The sequence below is a fragment of the Oncorhynchus keta genome, unplaced genomic scaffold (assembly GCF_023373465.1).
Source record: "Oncorhynchus keta strain PuntledgeMale-10-30-2019 unplaced genomic scaffold, Oket_V2 Un_contig_22762_pilon_pilon, whole genome shotgun sequence".
NCBI lineage: Eukaryota > Metazoa > Chordata > Actinopteri > Salmoniformes > Salmonidae > Oncorhynchus > Oncorhynchus keta.
Window position 1 is genome coordinate 163,354 of NW_026283041.1, and position 14,714 is coordinate 178,067.

General features: G+C 47.3%; 1 protein-coding gene across 1 annotated transcript in view; it reads right to left on the reverse strand.

Annotated features, from left to right (window-relative positions):
- The window catches only part of LOC127921614 (oxysterol-binding protein-related protein 8-like), a 74,847-nt gene extending 73,244 nt beyond the window's left edge, over positions 1-1,603 (reverse strand). Inside the window, 2 exon segments of the mRNA XM_052505190.1 lie at positions 1,368-1,394; positions 1,397-1,603. Coding sequence (XP_052361150.1) covers positions 1,368-1,394; positions 1,397-1,508 — 139 coding nt within the window. The 5' untranslated portion in view covers positions 1,509-1,603.
- Between the last annotated feature and the right edge of the window lie 13,111 nt (positions 1,604-14,714).

Below are 14,714 nucleotides of genomic sequence, written 5' to 3' on the forward strand. Positions count from 1 at the left end.
CGGCATGGACCGGATCCTCCTCGGCTACCCTGCCAGTGTTGCTGGCCAGACAAAGCCACTTCATCTTTGGGGAGGATAATATTTCAAACGAGTGGTCGTGGGCTAGGAGCTATTAGGACACTGATATTTTCTGTCTGTCTTTTTGGTGCACGTGATTGGTCTATTAATAGGCCGCCACCCAGGTTAATCTGCTGAGTCATTGGCCCCTCACTGGCACCTCCTGTGGAAGCTAGAGAAGCTAGCCCCAGGTAACCCTGAAAGAGGAGGGGGTCTATTGGCAGAGAAGCTGGATTACTGATGAAACTGTGTGGAGATCGTCTCCAAAATGGCAGATATACTTATGATAGGTTAAGCTATATACAGCCTGATGAACCTGATGCTTAAATGTAATGTTGGTTGATAATAAGGAAATAGCGTCACGTACCTATTTTTATTGAGATTACATTTGGCTGAAGAGAAAGAGAGAATGCAACCAGCCTGTACCAGCTGTCTCCGGTGAATCGGCAATCTTTGTGAAAAGCCTGCGCCTCTCCTGGCAGGGAGAGAGCTTCTTAGACAGTCTTCAACAGAGATGAATGGAGGCTGTGTCGGCTCGGTGGCTGGGAGGCTGACAGGCTGACAGGTTAAAAACATCACACTCACTACAGAAGCTTTAGGTCTAATTCACTTCACTTGACGTTCTGTGAAAGCTCTGCTGATCTCACGCTCAGGTGGACGGCCACTCCAAAGCAGCGCACAGTTACTCGGGCTACAGAGTACGATATAATACGTTTGCATATGACCGAGTACATTTCTATACAAGGAAAATATGTATTAAATGTATGGTCTAATATAAGAATTCAAAACTCTAAGAAGAAATAGATATGACAGGTTCAACATCAGAATCTGCATCAGGCAACGCAAAAAGGACAAGCAAGAGAATAGCTCCAATACTGTGACAGTACACTGAAAACAATAACCTCCTGCACATTAGTATCTGAAATAACAGTCACAGTTCACAACCAGTATCTTGGGGTTACGACTCTGTCTCTACAGGGAACAAGCACACAGGTAACTCTGCCACAGGGACACCACTACAGCAAAAGTGTACCTGTAGTTCCAATATTTCTTCAGTGTCCATCTAGAAGACAATAGACCTTCAAATAACAGCACAGTCACCGTCTACAACCAGTATCTAGGGGTTACGACTTTATAGGGAACAAGCACACAGGCCACTTGGCGACAGTACAGAGGGTACTACTCAAAGCAACAGCTAGTCTACAACTAGCTGGGTGTGGAAGAGCCCGCGGCAGGGCAGGCTCCTCATCAGACTGGAGGGAAGGGTGAGGGGTCCAACACCACCTCAACTACCACACCCACCTGGCAGCGAGAGGGCGACAGCTCGTTGTAGCCCCGAAAGAAGCGTTGCGGATGAGCTTGCGTCCGTCGGGGTGTGGGGGTCGCGGCGAGCTGGTCGTGCCGCACGTTGAGAAGCGGCGACGGCACAGGGCTCCCTCCTCCTTCATCATGGGGCCGGTGAGAACCCGGGGGGGACTGAGGAGGGCCTGCTGGGGATCAGCAGGGGCCAAGCAGGGCGAAGCCGCTGACCGCGAAATGCTCAGATCTGATTGCCCGCAGCCAGACACACACACAGGACACAGCAAGCACAGCAACTCAGTCTCAAGGCACTCAAAGCAGTGCAGCACAATTTATCGCTTTCTCCCTCCCTCTCCCTTGTTCCCTCTCTCTCTTTCTCCCTCCCTCTCTCTTGTTCCCTCTCTCTCTTTCTCCCTCCCTCTCTCTTGTTCCCTCTCTCTCTTTCTCCCTCCCTCTCTCTTGTTCCCACCCTCTCTTTCTCCCTCTCTCTCCTGTCTGTGTGTGAGAGAGTGAGTGCAAGGGGAGGAGGCTCTGAGTACTACGCTGATGAATCAGCAGAGTCCCTCCCCCCCTGCTACTCCATGCACCAGCAGTGTACAGAAGAGTTGCATCTTATCTAGCCTACTCCATGGAACAGCCTCCTACCCTATTTCTCTTTCCATCTTTCAATTAATAGCTCTACTTTTCTCACTGCCAACCAGTCTCCCTCCTCCTGTCCTCTCTTTCCCTCTTGTTTTTTCTCTTTCATTTTCTCCTCTCTGTACACCGTGTATTTCTCTGTGTGGTATCTCCTCATTTTTACATTTACATTGTAATAATTTAGCAGACACTCTTATCCACAGCAACTCCACAGAAGCAATTAAGGCTAAGTGCCTTGCTCAAGGGCACATTGTCACATTTTTTCACCTGGTCGGCTCATGGATTCGAACCAGCGACCTTTCGGTTACTTGCCCAAAGCTCTTACCCGCTAGGGTACCTGCCGCTCTGTCGTGGTATATCCTCTCACGGTATCTCTCCTAAATCTCTTTCCCAGCTCAGATGAACATCACCCCTCTCTTCCTGCTCACTCTCTTTCTCACAGTGTGTGAGTGTGTGGCATAGTCCTGAACGTCTGACTGACGACTCCAGCTACAGCACTCAGACACCTGCTACCACATAATAAACACACACACTAGACACTAACACACACAGAAATGTAATAAAGCCAGTCTCTATTCACCCTGCCTGTGAGGATGGACAAACTCTCTGCATGCCCTATCGTATTCCCCAGACACAAAGACCAAACTGGCCAGTTGACTTCTCCAATGCTTGTATGGCCAATCAATTCATTTGAGCCCCTCAGGTAGAACACCAAGCCTGTTACTGAGCCCCTCAGGTAGAATACCAAGCCTGTTACTGAGCCCCTCAGGTAGAACACCAAGCCTGTTACTGAGCCCCTCAGGTAGAATACCAAGCCTGTTACTGAGCCCTCAGGTAGAACACCAAGCCTGTTACTGAGCCCCTCAGGTAGAATACCAAGCCTGTTACTGAGCCCCTCAGGTAGAACACCAAGCCTGTTACTGAGCCCCTCAGGTAGAATACCAAGCCTGTTACTGAGCCCCTCAGGTAGAACACCAAGCCTGTTACTGAGCCCCTCAGGTAGAATACCAAGCCTGTTACTGAGCCCCTCAGGTAGAACACCAAGCCTGTTACTGAGCCCCCCAGGTAGAATACCAAGCCTGTTACTGAGCCCCTCAGGTAGAACACCAAGCCTGTTACTGAGCCCCTCAGGTAGAATACCAAGCCTGTTCCTGAGCCCCTCAGGTAGAATACCAAGCCTGTTACTGAGCTCCCCAGGTAGAATACCAAGCCTGTTACTGAGCCCCCCAGGTAGAACACCAAGCCTGTTACTGAGCCCCTCAGGTAGAATACCAAGCCTGTTCCTGAGCCCCCAGGTAGAATATCAAGCCTGTTACTGAGCCCCCCAGGTAGAATACCAAGCCTGTTACTGAGCCCCCCAGGTAGAACACCAAGCCTGTTACTGAGCCCCTCAGGTAGAACACCAAGCCTGTTACTGAGCCCCTCAGGTAGAATATCAAGCCTGTTACTGAGCCCCTCAGGTAGAATATCAAGCCTGTTACTGAGCCCCTCAGGTAGAATATCAAGCCTGTTACTGAGCCCCTCAGGTAGAATATCAAGCCTGTTACTGAGCCCCTCAGGTAGAATATCAAGCCTGTTACTGAGCCCCTCAGGTAGAACACCAAGCCTGTTACTGAGCCCCTCAGGCAGAACACCAAACCTGTTACTGAGCCACTCAGGTAGAACACCAAGCCTGTTACTGAGCCCCTCAGGTAGAATACCAAGCCTGTTCCTGAGCCCCCCAGGTAGAATATCAAGCCTGTTACTGAGCCCCCAGGTAGAATACCAAGCCTGTTCCTGAGCCCCTCAGGTAGAATACCAAGCCTGTTCCTGAGCCCCTCAGGTAGAATATCAAGCCTGTTACTGAGCCCCTCAGGTAGAATACCAGGCCTGTTACTGAGCCCCTCAGGTAGAACACCAAACCTGTTACTGAGCCCCTCAGGTATAATATCAAAGCCTGTTACTGAGCCCCCAGGTAGAACACCAAGCCTGTTACTGAGCCCCTCAGGTAGAATACCAAGCCTGTTCCTGAGCCCCCAGGTAGAATATCAAGCCTGTTACTGAGCCCCTCAGGTAGAATATCAAGCCTGTTACTGAGCCCCTCAGGTAGAATATCAAGCCTGTTACTGAGCCCCTCAGGTAGAATACCATGCCTGTTCCTGAGCCCCCAGGTAGAATATCAAGCCTGTTACTGAGCCCCCCAGGTAGAAAACCAAGCCTGTTACTGAGCCCCTCAGGTAGAATACCAAGCCTGTTCCTGAGCCCCTCAGGTAGAATATCAAGCCTGTTACTGAGCCCCTCAGGTAGAACACCAAGCCTGTTACTGAGCCCCTCAGGTAGAACACCAAGCCTGTTACTGAGCCCCTCAGGTAGAACACCAAGCCTGTTACTGAGCCCCTCAGGTAGAACACCAAGCCTGTTACTGAGCCCCTCAGGTAGAATACCAAGCCTGTTACTGAGCCCCTCAGGTAGAATACCAAGCCTGTTCCTGAGCCCCCAGGTAGAATATCAAGCCTGTTACTGAGCCCCTCAGGTAGAACACCAAGCCTGTTACTGAGCCCCTCAGGTAGAATACCAAGCCTGTTCCTGAGCCCCCAGGTAGAATATCAAGCCTGTTACTGAGCTCCCCAGGTAGAATATCAAGCCTGTTACTGAGCCCCTCAGGTAGAACACCAAGCCTGTTACTGAGCCCCTCAGGTAGAACACCAAGCCTGTTACTGAGCCCCTCAGGTAGAATATCAAGCCTGTTACTGAGCCCCTCAGGTAGAATATCAAGCCTGTTACTGAGCCCCTCAGGTAGAATATCAAGCCTGTTACTGAGCCCCTCAGGTAGAATATCAGGCCTGTTACTGAGCCCCTCAGGTAGAATATCAAGCCTGTTACTGAGCCCCTCAGGTAGAACACCAAGCCTGTTACTGAGCCCCTCAGGCAGAACACCAAACCTGTTACTGAGCCACTCAGGTAGAACACCAAGCCTGTTACTGAGCCCCTCAGGTAGAATACCAAGCCTGTTCCTGAGCCCCCAGGTAGAATATCAAGCCTGTTACTGAGCCCCCAGGTAGAATACCAAGCCTGTTCCTGAGCCCCTCAGGTAGAATACCAGCCTGTTCCTGAGCCCCTCAGGTAGAATATCAAGCCTGTTACTGAGCCCCTCAGGTAGAATACCAAGGCCTGTTACTGAGCCCCTCAGGTAGAACACCAAACCTGTTACTGAGCCCCTCAGGTATAATATCAAGCCTGTTACTGAGCCCCCAGGTAGAACACCAAGCCTGTTACTGAGCCCCTCAGGTAGAATACCAAGCCTGTTCCTGAGCCCCCAGGTAGAATATCAAGCCTGTTACTGAGCCCCTCAGGTAGAATATCAAGCCTGTTACTGAGCCCCTCAGGTAGAATATCAAGCCTGTTACTGAGCCCCTCAGGTAGAATACCATGCCTGTTCCTGAGCCCCCCAGGTAGAATATCAAGCCTGTTCCTGAGACCCTCAGGTAGAATACCAAGCCTGTTACTGAGCCCCTCAGGTAGAACACCAAACCTGTTACTGAGCCGCTCAGGTAGAACACCAAGCCTGTTACTGAGCCCCTCAGGTAGAATATCAAGCCTGTTCCTGAGCCCCTCAGGTAGAATACCAAGCCTGTTACTGAGCCCCTCAGGTAGAATACCAGGCCTGTTACTGAGCCCCTCAGGTAGAATACCAGGCCTGTTACTGAGCCCCTCAGGTAGAACACCAAGCCTGTTACTGAGCCCCTCAGGTAGAATACCAAGCCTGTTCCTGAGCCCCTCAGGTAGAATACCAAGCCTGTTCCTGAGCCCCTCAGGTAGAATACCAAGCCTGTTACTGAGCCCCTCAGGTAGAACACCAAACCTGTTACTGAGCCCTCAGGTAGAACACCAAGCCTGTTACTGAGCCCCTCAGGTAGAATATCAAGCCTGTTCCTGAGCCCCTCAGGTAGAATACCAAGCCTGTTACTGAGCCCCTCAGGTAGAATACCAAGCCTGTTACTGAGCCCCTCAGGTAGAACACCAAGCCTGTTACTGAGCCCCTCAGGTAGAATACCAAGCCTGTTACTGAGCCCCTCAGGTAGAATACCAAGCCTGTTACTGAGCCCCTCAGGTAGAATACCAAGCCTGTTACTGAGCCCCTCAGGTAGAATACCAAGCCTGTTACTGAGCTCCTCAGGTAGAACACCAAGCCTGTTACTGAGCCCCTCAGGTAGAATACCAAGCCTGTTACTGAGCCCCCCAGGTAGAATATCAAGCCTGTTCCTGAGCCCTGTCAAAAAATTTTCTCAGGTAGAATACCAAGCCTGTTACTGAGCCCCTCAGGTAGAATACCAAGCCTGTTACTGAGCCCCTCAGGTAGAATACCAAGCCTGTTACTGAGCCCCTCAGGTAGAATACCAAGCCTGTTACTGAGCCCCTCAGGTAGAATACCAAGCCTGTTACTGAGCCCCCAGGTAGAATATCAAGCCTGTTCCTGAGCCCCTCAGGTAGAATACCAAGCCTGTTACTGAGCCCCTCAGGTAGAATACCAAGCCTGTTCCTGAGCCCCTCAGGTAGAATATCAAGCCTGTTACTGAGCCCCTCAGGTAGAATACCAAGCCTGTTACTGAGCCCCTCAGGTAGAATACCAGGCCTGTTACTGAGCCCCTCAGGTAGAACACCAAGCCTGTTACTGAGCCCCTCAGGTAGAATACCAAGCCTGTTCCTGAGCCCCTCAGGTAGAATACCAAGCCTGTACAAAGAGCCCCTCAGGTAGAATACCAAGCCTGTTACTGAGCCCCTCAGGTAGAACACCAAACCTGTTACTGAGCCGCTCAGGTAGAACACCAAGCCTGTTACTGAGCCCCTCAGGTAGAATATCAAGCCTGTTCCTGAGCCCCTCAGGTAGAATACCAAGCCTGTTACTGAGCCCCTCAGGTAGAATATCAAGCCTGTTACTGAGCCCCTCAGGTAGAATACCAAGCCTGTTACTGAGCCCCTCAGGTAGAACACCAAGCCTGTTACTGAGCCCCTCAGGTAGAATACCAAGCCTGTTACTGAGCCCCTCAGGTAGAATACCAAGCCTGTTACTGAGCCCCTCAGGTAGAATACCAAGCCTGTTACTGAGCCCCTCAGGTAGAATACCAAGCCTGTTACTGAGCCCCTCAGGTAGAACACCAAGCCTGTTACTGAGCCCCTCAGGTAGAATACCAAGCCTGTTACTGAGCCCCTCAGGTAGAATACCAAGCCTGTTACTGAGCCCCTCAGGTAGAATACCAAGCCTGTTACTGAGCCCCTCAGGTAGAATACCAAGCCTGTTACTGAGCCCCTCAGGTAGAACACCAAGCCTGTTACTGAGCCCCTCAGGTAGAACACCAAGCCTGTTACTGAGCCCCCCAGGTAGAATATCAAGCCTGTTCCTGAGCCCCTCAGGTAGAATACCAAGCCTGTTACTGAGCCCCTCAGGTAGAATACCAAGCCTGTTACTGAGCCCCTCAGGTAGAATACCAAGCCTGTTACTGAGCCCCTCAGGTAGAATACCAAGCCTGTTACTGAGCCCCTCAGGTAGAATACCAAGCCTGTTACTGAGCCCCACAGGTAGAATACCAAGCCTGTTACTGAGCCCCCCAGGTAGAATATCAAGCCTGTTCCTGAGCCCCTCAGGTAGAATACCAAGCCTGTTACTGCCCCTCAGGTAGAATACCAAGCCTGTTCCTGAGCCCCTCAGGTAGAATATCAAGCCTGTTACTGAGCCCCTCAGGTAGAATACCAAACCTGTTACTGAGCCCCTCAGGTAGAATACCAAGCCTGTTACTGTAAAATCTGTAAAATAGGCCCCCCTGAGCCATAAGTGGCTATAATTTACTTCCTATTTTCTCATCTGTAGCTCAGTGCACTGCAATCAAGGCCGTTTATGTTTCAGGACCACAGCCCATTCTACCTGTCAAAAACAGTGAGTTGAATGATCAAAAGCCATTTTCTGACCTGTAGTTTGCCATTTGTGGCTTGCTATTTGTCAGTCTACTAGCAACCAGCATGACATAAGTAGCATTTGGAAAGAACCAATGGATAACAAACACTGTGAAACAGGGTCTTCTCAAGACAATACCCTCAGGGACACACAGTAAAATTGTAATAAAGTCAACTAATTAACATGCTGTTAATACCAATGCTCATAATGATACTGTGACAAGGTCACACAACAGAAATGGCTATGGGACAGTTGATCAATATTTCCCCGTCTCTAGATATTGATCTCTGGGACTGCAACCTCAAGGGGACAGTACAGACGCTCAGCTAGGAGAAGACTGTCACCAGGAACAGGTTAAGAAGACTGTGCTGCCCCAGTCACCCTGACAACGCTGTCAGAACATATTGTCCATAAGAAAGGTCTGTTGCAGGTCCAGAACAAAAGGGTATAAGAGAAGTAGGTGCATTGAGAAATGAGTCTCAAAGAGCACCAATGGTTATCTCTGTGATTAGGGAAGTGCTCCCGCTGTGGGAACATCAATCAGTGGAAATCAGTGGAAATTTCAAGTGCGCCACGTATAGTTTTTGATAAAACTCAAACTTTCATTAAAATTGGCATACAATATACTGAATTAAAGCTACACTCGTTGTGAATCTATCCACCAAGTCAGATTTGTAAAATGCTTTTCGGCGAAAGCATGAGAAGCTATTATCTGATACCATGCACCCTCAAAATACTGCAACGTCACCTAACACGACAGATTTTGCGTTATCCGTCGCAAACCAAAACGCTGAAATAAAATATAAAACATTCATTACCTTTGACAAGCTTCTTTCTTGGCACTCCTAGATGTCCCATAAACATCATTTAGGGTCTTTTTTCGATTAAATTGGTCCATATATAGCCTAGATATCGATCTAAGAATACTGTGTGATAAACAGAAAAAAATAGCGTTTCATAACGTAACACCATTTTTTTAAATTCAAAAAGTCGACGATAAACTTTCACAAAACACTTCGAAATACTGTTCTAATGCAACGTTAGGTATTAGTACACGTTAATAAGCGATAAAATTCATCAGGAGGCGATGTAATTTCTTTTGCTGTCCGTGTATAAAACTTGTCCGGAGAGAGCTCGATCAAAACATCCGGTCGGAGACCGAGAGGGAAGGAGTTCCCTTGAACCGGTTAGACCAGAATCAATTGCGAATCAAATGACAAGACTCTAGACCACGTGTGGAAGCTGTAGGCAGTGTAACGTCGGCCCTATTTAATTCGGTTCACTTTGAACAATTCCTTGAAGTTGCGGAAGGATATATTTTTCCATTTTCATTAAACAGATTTCCCTGCACTTTTCATTGAAACGCACGTTCTGTTAATGCCACAGCCGTGATTTAAACAGTTTTAGAAACGTCTGAGTGTTTTCTATCCACACATACTAATCATATGCATATACTATATTCCTGGCATGAATAGCAGGGCACTGAAATGTTGCGCGATTTTTAACAAAAAGCTGCCTGAATTCTCTACTTCCTTAACAGGTTTTAAGAAGACTGTGCTGCCCCAGTCACCCTGACAACGCTGTCAGAACATATTGTCCAAAAGAAAGGTCTGTTGCAGGTCCAGAACAAAAGGGTATAAGAGAAGTAGGTGCATTGAGAAATGAGTCTCAAAGAGTACAAATGGTTATCTCTGTGAAAACCAATAGGCCCCACCTGGTCCTTATCGTCGAAATAGAATCTCCAGAGCATTGCTGTTTTTCCATCCACAAGATTCCTGGCATCCTCCCATCCCATTCAATTGACCCTTCTCTCCTAATGTTACCTTGTTTGTTCTGTCAACAGCTGCGGCCCTTCAGTGCCCTCTGGCCAATTAAGAAGTGTTATCTATATTTTCAAATGGAAGGAGTCATTCCATCCCTGTCTGTTTAGAGATGAGGCAAACAACAGCTTTGATAACAGCTCCCGAGTTCTGTGAGAGAGCGGTGATGTCACAGCGTTGCTCGGCGACACTTGAAAAAAAAGTGTGTCCCCAAATGTTACCTTATTTCTGACATAGTGCACTACTTCTGACCAGACCCCTATAGGCCCAGATCAACAGTAGTGCACTTTACAGGGAATAGGGAGCCATTTGGGACACAAACACAGATCCCTGAGCAAACAGGCTAATTAACACAGGTAATTAAGACGTTCTGGAGTATGTATAATTCAAAATCTTAGGCCTAATTAACCCTGCTGCCTCAAAGGAAAGTTCAGCTGGTCCAAACTAATAAATGGCATTTTTAAGAAACAAGTCAAACAACAGAGCGAAGAAACTTCACAAAGGTGTTGGGCCAACAATGTGACAAACAGTTGAGGTGTTTTGCTTAACCCCTGGGTTAGGTTCGGTCTCCAACCTCCATGGGGGTAAAAGTAGTAGTCTACTGGACCCGGAAGCATCGGGCATGTCGCTGTCATGTCAGGAAATAGTGCGTGAGGGTATTTAGGGAGTACCCACATTAGGTAAGTGTTTGCAGACAAATATTGGGCCAGCCAAACAAAGTCCCCAGGCATTCTGCATGTGTCCACCATATCCATACTACTGGCCTGGGTCAACATATCAGGAGATAAAGATAGCCCAGGTCAATAGCCTGGGTCAACATATCAGGAGATAAAGACAGTCCAGGCCAATAGCCTGGGTCAACATATCAGGAGATAAAGACAGTCCAGGCCAATAGCCTGGGTCAACATATCAGGAGATAAAGACAGTCCAGGCCAATAGCCTAGGTCAACATATCAGGAGATAAAGACAGTCCAGGCTAATAGCCTGGGTCAACATATCAGGAGATAAAGACAGTCCAGGTCAATAGCTTGGGTCAACATATCAGGAGATAAAGACAGTCCAGGTCAATAGCCTGGGTCAACATATCAGGAGATAAAGACAGTCCAGGTCAATAGCCTGGGTCAACATATCAGGAGATAAAGACAGTCTAGGCCAATAGCCTGGGTCAACATATCAGGAGATAAAGACAGTCCAGGTCAATAGCCTGGGTCAACATATCAGGAGATAAAGACAGTCCAGGTCAATAGCCTGGGTCAACATATCAGGAGATAAAGACAGTCCAGGCCAATAGCCTGGGTCAACATATCAGGAGATAAAGACAGTCCAGGTCAATAGCTTGGGTCAACATATCAGGAGATAAAGACAGTCCAGGTCAATAGCCTGGGTCAACATATCAGGAGATAAAGACAGTCCAGGTCAATAGCCTGGGTCAACATATCAGGAGATAAAGACAGTCTAGGCCAATAGCCTGGGTCAACATATCAGGAGATAAAGACAGTCCAGGTCAATAGCCTGGGTCAACATATCAGGAGTATCAGGAGATAAAGACAGTCCAGGTCAATAGCCTGGGTCAACATATCAGGAGATAAAGACAGTCCAGGCCAATAGCCTGGGTCAACATATCAGGAGATAAAGACAGTCCAGGTCAATAGCCTGGGTCAACATATCAGGAGATAAAGACAACACATAATACATGATGCATGGCTATTCATGTATACAGAAACATCTGCATTAAGTGACTGGACAGTCGTCAGCTAATGTGCCTTGAACAGATTAGCATTTTAGCGACTGACCACAATAGTCACTCTGGAGTGAAGTTTCCTTCCCCCTCCCCCAACCTTAGCCAGATAGTGGGGAAAAAGGCCAAACTGACCCAAGATCAGCACCTAGAGAAACTTTACCCTACACTGTGACCGGACCACAGTCTCCACTGTATTTTTACACAGACGGCTAGCTATCACATCTCCCTGTGTGTAACACTAGCCCCTGCATGCAGGATTAAGAAACAATGGTTCTCCATTACAGTACACCACATGGAATCTGCATATCAGGAAGTAGAGCAACAACAGGGAGCACTTTATTTTACAGTAGCTATGTCTCCACTGGTACTTACCTGGTATTTAATAGGAAATGTTGTGGCAACAATGGATACGTTCTGGTACTTACCTCAAAGAACTCAACACCAAACATCTAATATGGTCATATTAGTGCTAATAGCTAAATACTGTGTCACGTTGGATGGGCAATGCAATCCTGAGTAAATAGTGGTTCAATGGTTGGCATTTCCTGGGTAGAGTGCTCTGCTATGTTTACATTCAGGCTACATTAACTAATGTCTAATGTCAACAAATGCTGTAGGAAGTCTTGGCCTGGTATTTGTATTGTTCGCTAATGACTGTAATGTAATGCCGGCTAGCCAAAAACGTATCCAGAGTACAGGTTTAGGTGGGGAAATGGGGAAGGGGTTAATAACAGTATGTTTTTCTTTCTTAAAAGGATAGTTCACTCAAAATGTATATGTTTGTATTTTGTTCATTAGTCCACTGGAAATACATCCCCGGGAAATGTTTCATGTCAGCAGTCAAGTTAGAGCACTTTCAGTACAGAGCAGAAACTGTGATGATGCGTTTTGCAGGTTTTGAGTGACCTAACCCTTTAATCAAGTAAAGCTGGGCAGTGGGACAGGCTCATCTGCCACAGCTTCCGGAGAAGGAAGATATTAGCAGCAGGCATGCATAGCCCTTTGGGTGCTTGATGATCCCCCCCTACCCTGCCAAACAGGCCAACAGGCCAACAGAAAGGGCAGCGATGAGTTAATCCTGGTACACAGCCAAAGAACTCTAGCTACATCCTGCAAAATGTGCAGGTAGATATACCACTGAAGAAGAAAGAATCAACACTGTAGATATTTATGGTAAAGGTCAATGTGTAACACACTATAAATTGATATGCTATTCATTAATACTAGTTTTGAGATGCGTAGACGCAATATCCTCTATCAAGTACTTTACGACAGGCTTTTAATCTCCTCATAGGTCAACAGTGCTGTCATCGATTAACATCCATTTCAGTTCAGTGCTTTTAACTACAGATGTAGGATCTTAATTTGAGCCAGTTTGCTACAGCAAGAACATAATCCTGCAGCAACAGTAATGTAATAATGTGAATTATTATCTGGATTATAATTAAATGGAATTTTTTTGTGGGGTTATTCATTAGCGCAAATCAAGTCTGACATTTTAAAGTGGAATTTAGAAGCATTAGAAGCTATTTTAACCCTTGAATACACGACAAGTTTGCATTTCATGCTGTGCAGGAAAATTAACAGCAACAGAAGAGTTATCAAATGAAGATCCTACATCTGTAGCACTCAGATTCACCAGCATAACATTCTGACTAAATAACCACTGATTTCGGAGCAGAAATAGTGACATTTACCCTTTCTGAATGGGAACATTTAAAAGCCAAACTGCTGGTAAGTGATATTTCGTCAAATCTATTCAGATATGTTCCTGGAATGAACCATGGCAAGTTGAACAAGGGGCGTATGGCTCTTTCTCTCAAAGCAACGTTAGTCCCCACAACCCTGGTCTCTCTAGACTATTGAATGAACCATGGCAAGTTGAACAAGGGGGCTTATGGCTCTTTCTCTCAAAGCAACGTTAGTCCCCACAACCCTGGTCTCTCTCTAGACTATTGAATGAACCATGGCAAGTTGAACAAGGGGGCTTATGGCTCTTTCTCTCAAAGCAACGTTCGTCCCCACAACCCTGGTCTCTCTCTAGACTATTGAATGAACCATGGCAAGTTGAACAAGGGGGCTTATGGCTCTTTCTCTCAAAGCAACGTTAGTCCCCACAACCCTGGTCTCTCTAGACTATTGAATGAACCATGGCAAGTTGAACAAGGGGGCTTATGGCTCTTTCTCTCAAAGCAACGTTAGTCCCCACAACCCTGGTCTCTCTCTAGACTATTGAATGAACCATGGCAAGTTGAACAAGGGGGCTTATGGCTCTTTCTCTCAAAGCAACGTTCGTCCCCACAACCCTGGTCTCTCTCTAGACTATTGAATGAACCATGGCAAGTTGAACAAGGGGGCTTATGGCTCTTTCTCTCAAAGCAACGTTAGTCCCCACAACCCTGGTCTCTCTCTAGACTATTGAATGAACCATGGCAAGTTGAACAAGGGGGTTATGGCTCTTTCTCTCAAAGCAACATTAGTCCCCACAACCCTGGTCTCTCTCTAGACTATTGAATGAACCATGGCAAGTTGAACAAGGGGGCTTATGGCTCTTTCTCTCAAAGCAACGTTAGTCCCCACAACCCTGGTCTCTCTCTAGACTATTGAATGAACCATGGCAAGTTGAACAAGGGGGCTTATGGCTCTTTCTCTCAAAGCAACGTTAGTCCCCACAACCCTGGTCTCTCTCTAGACTATTGAATGAACCATGGCAAGTTGAACAAAGGGGCTTATGGCTCTTTCTCTCAAAGCAACGTTAGTCCCCACAACCCTGGTCTCTCTAGACTATTGAATGAACCATGGCAAGTTGAACAAGGGGGCGTATGGCTCTTTCTCTCAAAGCAACGTTAGTCCCCACAACCCTGGTCTCTCTCTAGACTATTGAATGAACCATGGCAAGTTGAACAAGGGGGCTTATGGCTCTTTCTCTCAAAGCAACGTTAGTCCCCACAACCCTGGTCCCTCTCTAGACTATTGAATGAACCATGGCAAGTTGAACAAGGGGGCTTATGGCTCTTTCTCTCAAAGCAACGTTAGTCCCCACAACCCTGGTCTCTCTCTAGACTATTGAATGAACCATGGCAAGTTGAACAAGGGGGCTTATGGCTCTTTCTCTCAAAGCAACGTTAGTCCCCACAACCCTGGTCCCTCTCTAGACTATTGAATGAACCATGGCAAGTTGAACAAGGGGGCTTATGGCTCTTTCTCTCAAAGCAACGTTAGTCCCCAC